Source organism: Acanthaster planci, linkage group LG16 (assembly GCF_054643075.1).
Source record: "Acanthaster planci isolate LZ-2023a linkage group LG16, COTS_SCS, whole genome shotgun sequence".
In the NCBI taxonomy this organism is placed as follows: Eukaryota; Metazoa; Echinodermata; class Asteroidea; order Valvatida; family Acanthasteridae; genus Acanthaster; species Acanthaster planci.
In genome coordinates, this window is record NC_141792.1 from 11,955,519 (window position 1) to 11,969,603 (window position 14,085).

General features: G+C 41.9%; 1 protein-coding gene and 1 long non-coding RNA gene across 2 annotated transcripts; one reads left to right on the plus strand and one right to left on the minus strand.

Moving 5' to 3' along the window:
• On the plus strand, positions 1-5,637 carry LOC110979204 (serine protease 1-like). Its single transcript, XM_022234806.2, has 5 exons — positions 1-149; positions 1,233-1,389; positions 2,142-2,398; positions 4,380-4,522; positions 4,905-5,637. Exons 1-5 carry the CDS (start codon positions 107-109, stop codon positions 5,088-5,090), a joined length of 786 nt encoding a protein of 261 aa, XP_022090498.1. The 5' UTR covers positions 1-106; the 3' UTR covers positions 5,091-5,637.
• Positions 5,638-7,522: 1,885 nt separating this feature from the next.
• LOC147796509 (uncharacterized) lies at positions 7,523-10,795 on the minus strand. The gene is made up of 2 exons (XR_015428018.1): positions 10,389-10,795; positions 7,523-8,666 (listed from the first exon to the last, which is right to left on the minus strand). It is a non-coding gene; the product is annotated as an uncharacterized LOC147796509 (long non-coding RNA).
• Between the last annotated feature and the right edge of the window lie 3,290 nt (positions 10,796-14,085).

Below are 14,085 nucleotides of genomic sequence, written 5' to 3' on the forward strand. Positions count from 1 at the left end.
ATTGTTTGCCCGGTCCAGGCTATAAAAAGCACCGAAATCCCCAATCTCGGTACTTCGAGCTTGCGTCTCAACGAAGCAACTAGCAAAATCAACGGCAACATTCACCATGAAGTTCTTCATTTCTCTGGCTTGCCTCCTGGCTGTACTGAGTAAGTTGATGCAGATTGTCATGAACGGCCGAAACCGTGCAATATGAGAACCATGTGGCTAGTAAACTATAGTTAAAACTTTAGTTATACATGTACTGAGAAAAACACTGTTGCAGCAATGCTGTCATGGCTATCTTTTCAGTAACTTAGTTGTTAGTAGAATGCATATTACTGATATTTGCATTAGTTGATTTAAGTGAGGCAAAAATAAGCCTATACATTTTTCGCACGTGGATGAGTCAATGGAAGCATGCTGGAAGGTGAAACTTGAGGCTCATTTGCCGGGTCCTTTCTCAATTAACTGGCTAAGGCTAGGAATATTACACGCGTCTATGGCAAGTTGCTGCACCCATTGGTTAGTGGTAAAACGAACGTTGGATTGCAGCCTAGAAAAGTAGTTATCAGCAAATGAACTACTTCCTGCCGGGCGACCCGTTTTTGAGTACACAGGCTTTATACATGAAGCCGGGGAGCCCAAAGTCGGAACAAAAGAACTGGGCCTTGTAACAAAAGACCGTGCTTGTCACAAAAGACTGAGCTGCTCGGCATTACCGACATTTTTTTTCACTCTCAATAGTGGAGATAATCCAGCCTTGTTTTTAAACAGTATACCATGGTTTGGGGCATTCAGAGCGAGCGGATTACCACCGGGGACAAAAGCGCTCCACCACTGAAGGGAGGAGCCACACAGCACCGCTGCAAACTAATCTGGCCCCTGAAAACAGTCAGCAGAGCATTGTTCCGGTTTCGGGAACAAACGAATCTTACATAACACCGCACAATCTAGGCTCTTTTTGCGAGGCTGCAGGCCTAGCTGAAAAACTCGGGCGTCAATGAAGGCCACCTGTCAGTTTAGAGTGGTACCCAAAGAGTCCTTCCTGTGTGTTTGAACGTCCCTTACATGAAATGATGAATTTGTGAAGAATTTTGAAAACTGAAAATCTTGAAAATGACCCGTATGTGTGGAATGCATTTTTTTCAAAGCACCCAGCAGCAAGTGGTGAATGATTTCTAAGCAGACTTTCTGGCCACAACAAAACACATGAAAAATCGTAATTATGATTTCTTTCTGAACTGATTCAGCGCCGACTCTCGGCAGACTGATCGTCGGCGGGCACGAGTCCAAACCACACAGCCGACCCTACCAGGTGGCCATCTATAATAGGAAAGATATTAAGGACCATTATTGCGGTGGTACCCTTGTCCACAAACGATGGGTCGTTTCTGCCGCCCACTGCGGGTTAGTACTTGTAGAGAACCATTCATTGCCCCCTTGATTCGAGTGCAATCCGTCATCATTTGATCATCTTCGTAAAAAAAAGAACACGTGACCTTATGCCTCATACCTGTAGGCCTCTTTATAGCAGAATGCTTGATACGAAAGTATTTCCACGAAATGTGCACAAGCGAAATGGTACATGTCATGATAAGCTATTCAAGGGTTGACTTCAGGCATGGTTTAGTAACCCCTTTTTACATCCACCTGTATTACACGGCAAGCTTTTACAAGGAAAATCAAGATGTTAGTTGATTCTGCTTACAAGTTAATTTCAGAGACCATTTTGGTACTATAACTGTCACGCGCACGTGACTGGCATGTTGCACGGGGCTTACTGTTTTAAAGCGTAAACAATCATCACCCAACTTTGATCAATCAATGTGCCATTCGATTAAGCGGTATAACCTCATGCAAAATTTCCTGAAGACGGACAGAGTACACTGATCGAAACGTCGAGCTATTCCCCAGTTCTTCTAAGATCCACGCATACTCAAGAAAGAGATTGATCCATGGTGTATAACCGCAATTGCTCTCACCACTTTTTACTCACCAACATTTACCATTTTGAGCAAGGAAATGGCGTCATTTACCGTGTCCCAATTGGCCAAGTTCTAAGGCAAACGTCAAGAGGAGGCTGTCCAAAACATACTTAATATTGGTTTTACAAGGTTTTCTTTTTGATCATTTGCCTATTGCTTTCCACTGGTAAACAGGAAGGGCCACCATGGCTTCGCAGGTTTGGGACTCCACGATAAGACCAACCACAGTGAGGCCGGCCAGCAGATAATTAGGGGCACATGGCATCTCCATCCCGACTACAATGGCGGCACTCTTGATAACGACATCTCCTTGTTCCACCTGGGTAGAGACGCCCACATCGGCAACGGTAAGATCGAAGCCATTCGAATTGCCAAGACACGGCCTCATAAAGCGATGAAACTGCTCGTGAGTGGATGGGGAGCGACAGCAAGTAAGTTGATTTTAATAATGAGTGAGTTCGGTTTAAGCAAACAGCACATGCTTGGGTCATTCGAGATCATCAGATACACATGTGCCAGATTGACCGTTATGGGGCGGCCGTGTGTCGACGATTGATCTCCCGTTTGTAGGTCAAGTTCGGGCTCAATCTGTAGTTTGACCAGTGGTCAATCGCTTTTCAACGATACGCACGCGCAATTCAGTTACAATAAGCCTTTTGCGAGTTAATTTTGAATAAAATCGGGTACACTGAGTTCTTTAAATTCACGTGAACATAACAATTGGAATTCTCCATACTAAAACAAACTGTTGCTATATTTCGTGATTCGGGGCAAGCTTTTCCTTAGTTACATAAGAGACGCTTTTCAACAATACACTGTTCTCAATGGATAAGAACGGCAAAAAGGAGCCAGTCAATTCCAGAGATGGTGGTAGCTGAGCAAAAGCTTGTCCCCGAATCACGAGGAATATCAACAGTGTCTTTATTCTGGGTAATTCACGTTTCTATGCAATCAGATAACGCAGGGTACCAGATTTTATTCAAATTTAACTCGAAAGTGGCTTATTGAACGACCCTAGTTTGTGTAGTCATAAAGAACTCATTGTTACTTACATAACACTTAGGCTGCGATTCTCGCAGTGTTCCCTTCCATAATGATCAGTGAAATGGGCTATTGATAACCAGCGGTGTGACCGTGCCCGATGGCCTTGGTCGACTAGATAATTATAATCAACTACAGTCGTCGCTCAAATTGACACGCTAAGAACACATTGGAGCTGGCGTGATGTCGGAGCATTCTTGACTATTTGAAGTACTAAGCCTGAAACTTTACCACGAATCACCCGTAAAATTCATTGGATAAGATTGCAACAATGCGAGATGTCTGTAGATGTCTCTTTGGGTTGTACATTTTATTTCATTACATTACTCTTATAGCATGGATAAGAAAAGAGACACCCCCCGTGAAAAATTTTTCCTGTCGACCATTTAGGGTTAGCACATCCGTTTACTCTGTGAACCACAACCCTTTCCTCTCTTTATGGTCGATGAAACATTAGTGTCATCACCATCAGTCGAAACTTTGGCATTTCACAATAACTGTCAAAACCTACAAGATTCTATAAAGCCTACAAGAAAACTAAATTAACGACCCAACCAACGAGACCACAGGCGTAAATCTCATTCGATGGTGAGTAACCCCCCACACAATTTTTGACCATACATGTTTTCTTGATATACGGGGGGATGAAAAAATCATTTGGACTTACTAATCACCAAAACGTAGTCAATAGCACTGAAAAAGAGAGAGTAGTAAAAACTCGCCGGAGTGTATTTTCCTTATCAGGAAAATCACGCTTATCTATCTCAAGAATTCAAAGCAAAAAACACTTTTGATATGTATATGTGCTAATTTTTGAAAATACAGAATAATTTACTTCGTACATCACATGTTACAGTGCATTTTTTTAAAAAATGTACTCGGATGTATTCGATTATCTTTGTACTCGTACTCGGCACGTACTTAGACTCTGAAAACTCGAACTTGCATGTTTGGTCCAGGCTATGACTCGATTAATGAGTACTCGGACTTGGGCTCGCACTTGGCACTCTGTGTACTCGTAAATTTTAGTACTTGAGGTTTGGCTCTCGACTACATCACTGGTCAGCACCCCCTCCCGCTTTTCAAATTCCCATGGCAGGGGCAAGTCATCCAACCCAGTGGAATTCCCCACCCACATCGCCCCGATTTCTGGCATAACTTTAAGCCACTGAACCAAGTAGCAGGGCAATATGGCTGTTTGGGAATTTGAGTGGTTGGCTCATTCATTGTTATTTGGTCTGTCGGGTACAGAGGTTGGGTTTGTGATTTTCAATGCACATTCTTCTCACTCTGTGTATAAAAAGGGAGTTTGTGGATTGATCAGATACGTTCTAACAAAGTTGAGGTATTTCTTTTAATTGATTTATTGAGGTGATGGGTCTGCAAGGTCAGACGTTCTGATGGAAGTGGTGGTGAGAGCACAGAGCATGCATCATTGCAGAAAAGTGTACGGCTCTTCATCGATTACAGACAACATGTTTTGCGCGGCCGCTTCCGGAAAAGACTTCTGCCAGGTGGGCCATTTTCTCGCAGATATAGGGGGTGGCAGAGGGACGAGTGATGTCATGCAAAGGCCTTAAATGGGGGCTCTAAAATGTTGGCAGTTCGTGTTAACACTTGTCAATCCCTTTTCTCAGGTATACCGTGACATTTTCTTCTTCAGAAGTGTTGGCTGTTGGAGGACTGTTGCTGAGTTAGAGAGCTCATTGTTTCCTTTAACTTTCTCATATCGTCCTCATTGGCAATATTAAATGTAACGAAGACAACCTTTGTCTCTTCCCCTTAGCTGCCATCTCTTCCTCAAATAACCTTCTTCACCGGTCAGGCTGCTGGGTCTCTTTTAACTTAACTCTAATCATGGTTTCCAACGGCTTAGTTTCCTACTTTTCCCGCTAGGGTGACGATGGTGGCCCAATTGTCGGCCACTACGGGCATGGCATCCATAAGAACAGCACCACCCTAGAGGGCATTGCCAGCTGGGGTAGCGGCTGCGCTGATCCTGCTCACCCAGGCGTTTATGTTACCGTCGGTAACTACTGTGACTGGATCAAGACGACTACTAAAGATGCCGTCCAGTGTTGAAGTTAGAGAGGGTCCGACCGGTTGCCGAGGGATGGACGCGCTACTAATTGGTGCGACCGTGATCTGAAGGAGCTACTAGTTCGGGGTCTCTCGGCATCGATCACCGTCGTTCGCAAATAAGACTGTCAGAGTTGAAATAAAACGTGAAATAAAAATGAACTATAGTCAAGACAATTATGAAACAAATAGATGAAATGAACGCTGAATAAGTCCGCTTTTAATTTACACAGTTTAAGCCTCGTTATTTCCTCAAGATATACTTCCAATTTCTTCAGAAAACAACTGATTTAAAAGGTAGTTTCAAGTCATCGTAATTATACAAAGAAGCTTAATTACAGGACCTTTCTGGTTTTTCTTCCGATTGCTCTTAAAAAACCTGAGGTGAGACCTCTTTCTTGTCCCCAAAGTGTCTGACTTGGATGAACCTGTGTTGTTGCTCTCATGACTTGATGGATATTACGGACCAGGACCCAAGCCTTGGTGCATGCTAAATTAACGTTTTGATTTGAATAAATGGAAACAAACAGAATGCATTAACAAGACTAAATGCGTCCTCATTAATTATTTATACCGTAGTCAGTACAAGATTGTTCTTCCTCAGTCACTCCCAAATTTCCGTCCTGGTGGACTCGTGCTATTCAGATATGGAATTCCATATTCGTGACCCGGACACTTTACCTGCCCCAGGGAGAGTCATGGGCTTTCATTGGAACAGCCTGGCCACGCCAGCATATCTCATACCCATCACTTTATACCTTCCAGCGTAGCTTGGCTAATCCCAATCACTTTATGAGCCCCGAGTTTGATCAAGAGAGGGCGCACTTTTCCTTGTATTGGCTGTTTTTTGGGTGGGAACTGGTCTTTTCTGGTTCACAAACGACTTCGAAAAACACGCGTTACGGTTTTGTCGCTATCAACAAAATGAACATTCCCCACAAAATGGCTCTTGTCAACCGATAAGGGGTGCTTCTTCTCAAAGCGGATTCAAGGCCCTCAGATGTACTGATTTTTCAGGAGCTTTCTCATAATGTCTTGTCAAAGATCTCCTACACAGAGATCATTCCGAAAGGTTCTAAGATGAAGTGGCCTATCCAGGGGGACAGGTTAAACCAGAAAAGTTTAGCCTTTTTCCCCATTTACAAATGGAAATAATCTTACTGAATAGAAAGCGCTAGAATTTAAGAAACATTGAGCGAATGATAGGGTGTTCATCTGAAGAGTTCTTTTCGTAACCGCCCAATACCACAACCTGATATGGTGCTTGCTGCCCTCTACAGATTGTATGGGCCTGTAAATCTGACTTTACTATGCAGTGAGTAGTCAACCGATATTGACATAGTGGAGTAGTTGCAACAAGCTTGTAGAGACCATGGAGCTTTTTTATAGCTCCATGTAGAGACCAATCTAATCACCTAGTCTGCCTTCAGTGTTTTCACAACTGAATTGCACAAAACGAATATCCCTTTTAGTTGGCACCAGCGGGAAAAATTTAAGTGTTCAACTCCAAAATGATGTAAGAGGTCTAAATTTGAAAACAAAAGCCCAAATCACCATCATTGGACAGAATGGCAACCAACCCCCTCCCCGGTTTCAATATTAGGAGAAACTGCACAATGCTGCCTCGTTTCTACCACAACATTGAAACGGGAGGTAAGATTTCTAGCCAATTGAAATAAACACCAACAAAAGTGGACACATTCTTCAAAGCAAACTCGTCAATGGTACTCTATTTTCTGCAACAACTGTGTACAATGCCCCAGTTGCTCCAGTACATGTCGTAATGAGGCCGCATGTCGATACCTATACACACCAGTAGTGCTACAAATGCCATCATTTCTGGAATGGTTGCTGGAGACCAACAACTTGGGTGGCTCGGTGACTTCTCTGTCATAATCTTCCTAGCATATGAATTGGTTTCAGTGAAAAGTAACTCCCACACCAGTGGCGAGAAAAATAACTGGAAGAGCTGCACAGGTGTGAAGTCTATTTATTCTCTAGAATGTGTTGCTCCAGTGTGTAGGCCGTCAAATGAACCCTAAATTCTGTCGTTTCGTTCCGGCAATAGATTTTCTGAACAGAATCAGAAGCTCTATGTGAGAAATTCGCCACGTTTAAAAATCGCTCGCGAATGATGTAATCTGACCACGTGATCCAAATTGTCAAATCCGACACCGGTACGAAGGCGTGGGTCGTGGGTCATGACACCAAACAATAAACATGGCGACGTCCAGCGATGCGGACGGCACGTGTGTCAACATCGACGAATTTCAGATGGGAGTTGAAGGCATTTACTGCATGTAGAATCGGTCAAATTTGAAAGAGTGAAAGCCCTTACGAATGTCCGATGGGGGTTCACTTTGTGTGCCAAAGAGTGGCTTTTTATGCGGCAGAGATCAAGAAACAACCGAACAAACTGAATGCGGAGCGCTACGGACTATGCCAATGGCAAAGCATTATTTTGTTTTATGAATTACATGATGTACATGTACATTGGTTTTCACGAGACATGCTACCGGAGTTTTTAAGACCCGGTCGATAAAAAACGTTACTGTTGTCATCCAAATTTGAACTGTTGACATTTCGTAAGAATCGTATTTATAACTCTAACACCGATCACAAAGCCACCAATTAATACACCCAGCAAAATATAAGGATGGATAACCTGATAACTTCCATAGGGATTGACTGCAGAAATAACATTCATGTCGACCCTTGGAAGGATGATCTTTAAATCATAAGAAACAAAGGAAATCGTTCAATATATAATGTATTTACATAGACATGTATGTGTATTTCACTGCTCGTGATTTGCTCTTTTGATCATTGGTTCTTTTCATTCCTTATTTGCTCTTTTCATAGCTCATTTTGCTCTTTTCATTGCTCATTTTGCTCTTTTCATCGTTCATTTGGTCTTGTTGTTCATTTACAGTCAAACTCCATGTGATTGCAGTCCTTTAAAAGATTGGACGCAAGTTAATCGAGCGTCAATTCTTATACTTCTGTGGCCAAATGAATTCCAAGAAATTATAATTTGACTGCGTACGTTCTACAAATGTTTAGTTTTATAAATGTCAAAGTTTAAAACTGCACCCCACAACAAGAAAGATCTACGGAGAAGCTTACGTAATGAGAAGGAATTTCTGGAAGAATTGTAGACTATAAAAACGGGAGAGGCAGAGAGACACACACACACCACAAGACAGATTTTAGAAGGCAATTCTACCATATGCACCATTTCAACCTGTGCTAGCGGGTCGTCTGGGGAGTGATTTTTTTCCAGAAGAGATGAACTGAATCCAGTTCCAGTGTGTGGGAATATCAAGTCCCGTATTTGCGACAGTCGTCCCACCCTCGCCCTTTCGTCTCAAGCCCGGGCATTCTTATTCGACGTGGTCTTTGTCCCTGTTGCAGCTCATTTTTGCACTGTAGAGGACTGAACTATTTTTTTTTGCCATCTGTGGAGTCCAGCATTCTTCACGGTAGTGCCTGCCGAGCTCTGGCTCGTGAGATCATCTTGTTTATGTAGCGGACCAGCCCCACGTCAGTTGGACGGTGGGAGGGCGGAGGAACGGTCCCCTAATTAAAGCGGACAAGCACTTGGGATATGAGTATACAAGACCAGATACAGGCCTAAAGCAAATGACATCTACATTATATATCCTAAACCACAATTTATTCCAAATATAATACAGCAGGACAGCACAGTATAATACATTGTGATGACTCATGAGATATCATATACAAGCACAACAGTACATGTACAATGCAAAAAACAAACTATTTTTTTTTAAAGTCGTTACGTTATCCCCCCAAAATTACACAATATCTTTGACAACAGATCATATAAAATATACCCACAACTACTAAAGTTACCTTTCCCCAGACTTACAAAAGGAGCATAGCCAGAGGAAATGCAGAGGGTTTTAGTATGGCCCTACACTATGATTCGAAACCCACAGAAAGAGAGCACGTGGACAATGCATGCACGGGAAGCGTCAGAAAGTAAAAATTTCATGTTCATTACCTCTGTGACATGCATATGTGAAACTTCAGAATACTAGCTTGGAGTTTTTCGGATCGTAACATGGCGAACTCATACCATTCAGATATGTAAACCTTTGGTCGCCACATTGATCAGAATACTTGGCTAGAGGACGTCGAGGCCATATTAGAACAACCTCAATTAGCCCCAGCGCCCCACTGATGTTTCCCTGTTTCAGATAATGCCTCAGTTGAATGGCGGTAGGCATTGTGTTGGGTTTTGTAGGGAGCAGCTACCATGGCTTTGTGCGATGGCAGTCACAGTATTGACCGCCATTAAAGGGGACACTGCGAATAACCAGTGTTGACGTCACCATGGCCACTGGAACTGTACATGCAAGGCAGTCAAGGGATCAGTCCTCAGGCGAAATTGTGCATCCGGAGAGACAAATTACCCCTGGAGAAGATCTGTCACTTAGTTCTCGGTTTTTGTTTTGTTAGCCATTGATTTACATAATTTTATGGAATTGCAAGTGTCAGCATTTTAGAAACATTCAGCGAGTGACAGAGTGATCTTATACGGAGTTGTTCCCCACCCTCGCAATACTGGATACGCTACCGAGACCCATGAGTTTGTTACAGTTCAGAACTGTACAACCAGGATAGCATACACACAAGCTTCAGTAAAATTTATACCCCTAAATTAGCCACTTTGGTTATATCCTGTCAAAACCACTGATGTAACCTGCATTAAATAAGGACACGGTTAAACCCCAACGTTTTTCACCATTTGAATACGTCGCAGCAGTTGCAATTTTTTTTCAGAAACAGCGAATTACATTTGTGTGGCCTGACACTAACCTTATGAATTTCCCGCTTGTGACTTTGAAGTCTCACTACTTAGTAGTTTTGCAGTTATTGAATTATTTGTGGTTGCGCCTTGCTTGCACTTCAACAAAATTTTTAGCATCAAGCACTATAGAAAGTACTTAATAATAATGTTGACTTAGATTTACAATGCTGAAACCACCAAAGTGAGACAGAATCCAGTGCTTCCAAATATTTATCAAACATGGTGAATCTATCTATAAACCCAGGAAAAAGCTTGCCTACGGTTGGCATTATCCGGAGTACATTGTGCAAGCTACATCCATCATGGTTGTGTACAGCGGTTAATGAAGGCGCCATGTTTGCAAAATCACTGCACTTTTTCTGCTTTAGATTAATCACTTTTTAAGGGATGTCAGCACCTCTATTTCTTTACGTTCTAACTCTAAATTCAAGCAAGATCAGACAAGTAATAAATAAATTGCATACCTGAGATGGTGGATCACGAGGCACATCCACACGGCGGTGGAAAATTTCGGGAAGTACCCACCGCCGCGCGGTGGCGCACCAATTACCCACTGACCGAAGGATGCTGAGCAAGGTTAGTATACGTTACGAGTGTCCAATCCATTCCCGTCACTATACATGCATGAAAACAATCAAGATCAAACTCGTATACGCAGTTGAGAAGACATTTGTGCCCTAGTTGTTATTTCTCACGTTACACGCCTGGCAAAACCAGGTCTCCTTTCGAGTGAGCCGTCAATTGGTAAGATACGGTCCAGCCTATCTCCTGGAGAAAACTTGCAAGTGACAAAAACATGCATGTCAACGGCTGTTGAAAAGGCCAGGAAGCGGTAACAATGTTAAACAGATGGGCACGGTAGAGCATATTCACATGGACTTCTCCCCTGAATAGCGATAAGGTTGGTGCTTTTTATTCAGCATTCTGCAAAAGAAGTAGATACAGCCAAGTCAGCAAATAAACAAGAAATTTTTGAAAGTAGATATCGCGAAGTTATCAAACCACTCATTGGAAAACTATTGTTAAATTCTTTGGAACTCAAGCACCCCAACGTTATATACCAAAGCAGATCACTTGTTTCACTTGAACAAATATTGGGTGTTTGTCCGCCAAGTGCCGTGCAAAATGTACCCCAGTCACGCCAGTGAACCTAAGACAATAGTGCTTGAGTTCCATACAAGTTCAAGTACCAGGGGCTAAACGGCTTGGTGTGAAGTTTAGCACCTTTGATGAATACAACTGTATCGACAAGGGCAATAACTAAACACTCATTAAAGAATGAATTCTGGAGTTTGAAGTTCTCCATTATTTTCTCCGTACTTTTATGGCAGAATTCTTGGTGTGACAATGTTCTTAAGTTATTCCCGTCAACATCGTTATAATGAAATATGATTGTATGAATGTTCATGTCGTTTTCACCGTGTAAATATGTCAAGTGCAATTGAAAGTTGCAACTCTCAGGTCAGTTCTGAAAAGGGAAACCTTTCCTAGTTCATGTTTTTACATTTTGAATTATCTATGGATACTGCAAACAAGCTTCACTATAGGGGTATTGTTGCAGGCGCGTGTTAGCTAGTAGTGGCTCCCCCGAATAGAGGTTGTCATCTTAATGCTGCTCAGTCTGGCCATAGAGGGATCTCAAAACGACGCTTTTAGCATTGATCTGCGCACTTCCACGTTTGAAAACGAGGCTGTATATGTCAGCTTCAATTCTTAATACAGTCAGACGATTGAAAGTAAGGAGTCAAGACACAAAATACATAAAGGTATGTTAAATTCAGCTTTTTCAGGCTGCAAAGTTTTGTGGAAGAGTCTTTCAGGATGACTCGACACGTAAAATTAAAAGAAAAAATAACGGCAATTTACCGCAAACTAACGTACCTGCGATGGTCGTGTACCTTAGGCAGTGGGCATGGCTTAAACTGAAGCGGCGTCAGGCTTACGAACCGGATACTGCATGTACTGTGTGCACTCTGCGGGCCGGGCGCGCACGATGAAGTTCAACACAGAGATAGAGCATCGGTTTCGATGCATTATGTGCAGACGGCGCTAACGTGAAATCCCTCTATTAGACAATGACTGAAAGATGGAGGAGCATTGTTCAAGGGACTTAAGGCCTGTTCGTACCTGCTTGATAGCGAGCCCAAACGCGAATTTTTGACGTCAGATCAAATATTGTGGTTCGCTTGGGATTGAAAGTTTTAATAGCCCAATCAGTAATACATATCGGTTGTGGTAGTCAGTAAGTTCGGATATCGTCTCTTTAATTTAATTGTTTGAAGTAGGGAGCAGATCTTTGGCCCTATTAAGCATTCCTGACGACTCTATTTAGTAATGTTACACTGCAAATATTTAGAAACAAACTTGTGTCTTTTTAATGGTATCTATAAACCAAAGGACAAGCAATCACTGAAAGAGAATGCTTATAGTTTACGTACATGCGTGTATTATACCCCGTGAAATCTGTAATAAACAGAGCCATTTTCAATGTGTATGTGATGGTGGTTTGCTTCTTCATCGACCGTTGTGAAAACAACAAGACTTTTTGTTGCGTGTGTTTCGTTCTCTCTAGCTGCAGTAGCGCTTGTCTGGTAAGTGCACAGACCCAGGTGTGTGTTTCCTCGTCCCCATCGCCACCGCATGACACGACGCATGGCGTAGGCTTTGTCGGGAAATCATTGGATAAAGTTCAATTTGAATCATATTTTACGTTACTGAAGTTTTTGCTTGTGGGTAGATGTGTAAGATTACTGTTGCGCTACCGTATCGAACAGCCTAAACAATGAAGTCAGATCAACGCCTTGGATCAAATATTTCAAGTTAATGCTGAAAGAAAGCATGTCAGCCACTGAGGTTGTAAATAAGAAGAGTGTCAAATATTTCTTTTAATACATATATATAATTTTAAATTTGAAATATCTCGTCCCCCATCTTTTAATGGCATTTTAATGTGTCTAATATCTACGTAATGTTAATTATTATTGATATTATTTTCATCCCTGATAATTTTTTGTGTTTTTAGGTATATATTTAATTTTTAGCAGCCTTAAGTTTTTGAATTCTTTTTTCCCTTTACTGTGCGTTTTAATAGCCATTTCTTAGTTTTTACGTGTAGCATATCTTATATTATTGTTATCTTTCACTTTAATTTTGTGATGTCTTGTCTCAGGGCCATGTGGAAGACCACATCCAGTGTGAACGGGCCACCCCGATTAAATATTAGAAATAAATAAATAAATAAATAATTTTTTGGTTCCACTTGGTATTTTATCAATACCAAAACATTACATGTGTCACTTTCACGGACACAAAAATCGATTCCATTAATATAACACACGTGTGCGTTGCGTTCAGCCGTCAAAATCTTCCCGGGAGTGATCGATTTTGACGGATACGCAACGCTTGGCGCAAGTGTTGGCACGCATATGGAAGGTGCCTTTACTCTCTCGACAAGGCAACCGTGACCCTTTGGAGGGGATTTAGTGTTGTGGGGTGGAATGTGGGATAAAAGAGTAAGAATTAGGTTGGTTAGGTATGGTTGGGTAGGATAGATATTTGCTGGATGGGTCATTGATGGGATTTGATGGGATGGAACGGGAATTATGTGAGGTGAGGTGATAGGGATTTGTTAGTGGAGAGTGGAGTTTAGTTTGGTCGGTTGGCTGAAAATGTTTACAGTCTAACCTCGCTCATTTAAGAGCACTGTTAATACGTGTACAATGTTCCACTTGTAACAAGGACACTTAAGCTCCCAATCCCTTTGTTCTTCATCGTTGTGGGCTCGCATGGCTTAGGGTGCGTGTAAAATTCATCTTGAAATGAGAGGATTTCGCCCAACTGGGTTTCGGACAAATCTACATTTTCACCACTGAAGAAAGAAAACACAGAGTTTCGTATGTTTACTGGATGAATTGATTTGAACATATTATTGTATAGCCTCCGCTGTTCTTGTTAACATGTTTGTGTTTAAAGTAAAATATGATCAGTCTGCTGTAAGAGCCACTTACACATATGATGTTACCTAGCGTAACAACCTTCAATCAGGTCCCAGGGTTTGTGTAATGGAACATTGTTGTCCAATAAGAATTACAATTAAACGTTTACTGAGATATAAGTTAACAGCTGAGCACTTTACATTTTAAAATAAAGAATTACACTTAA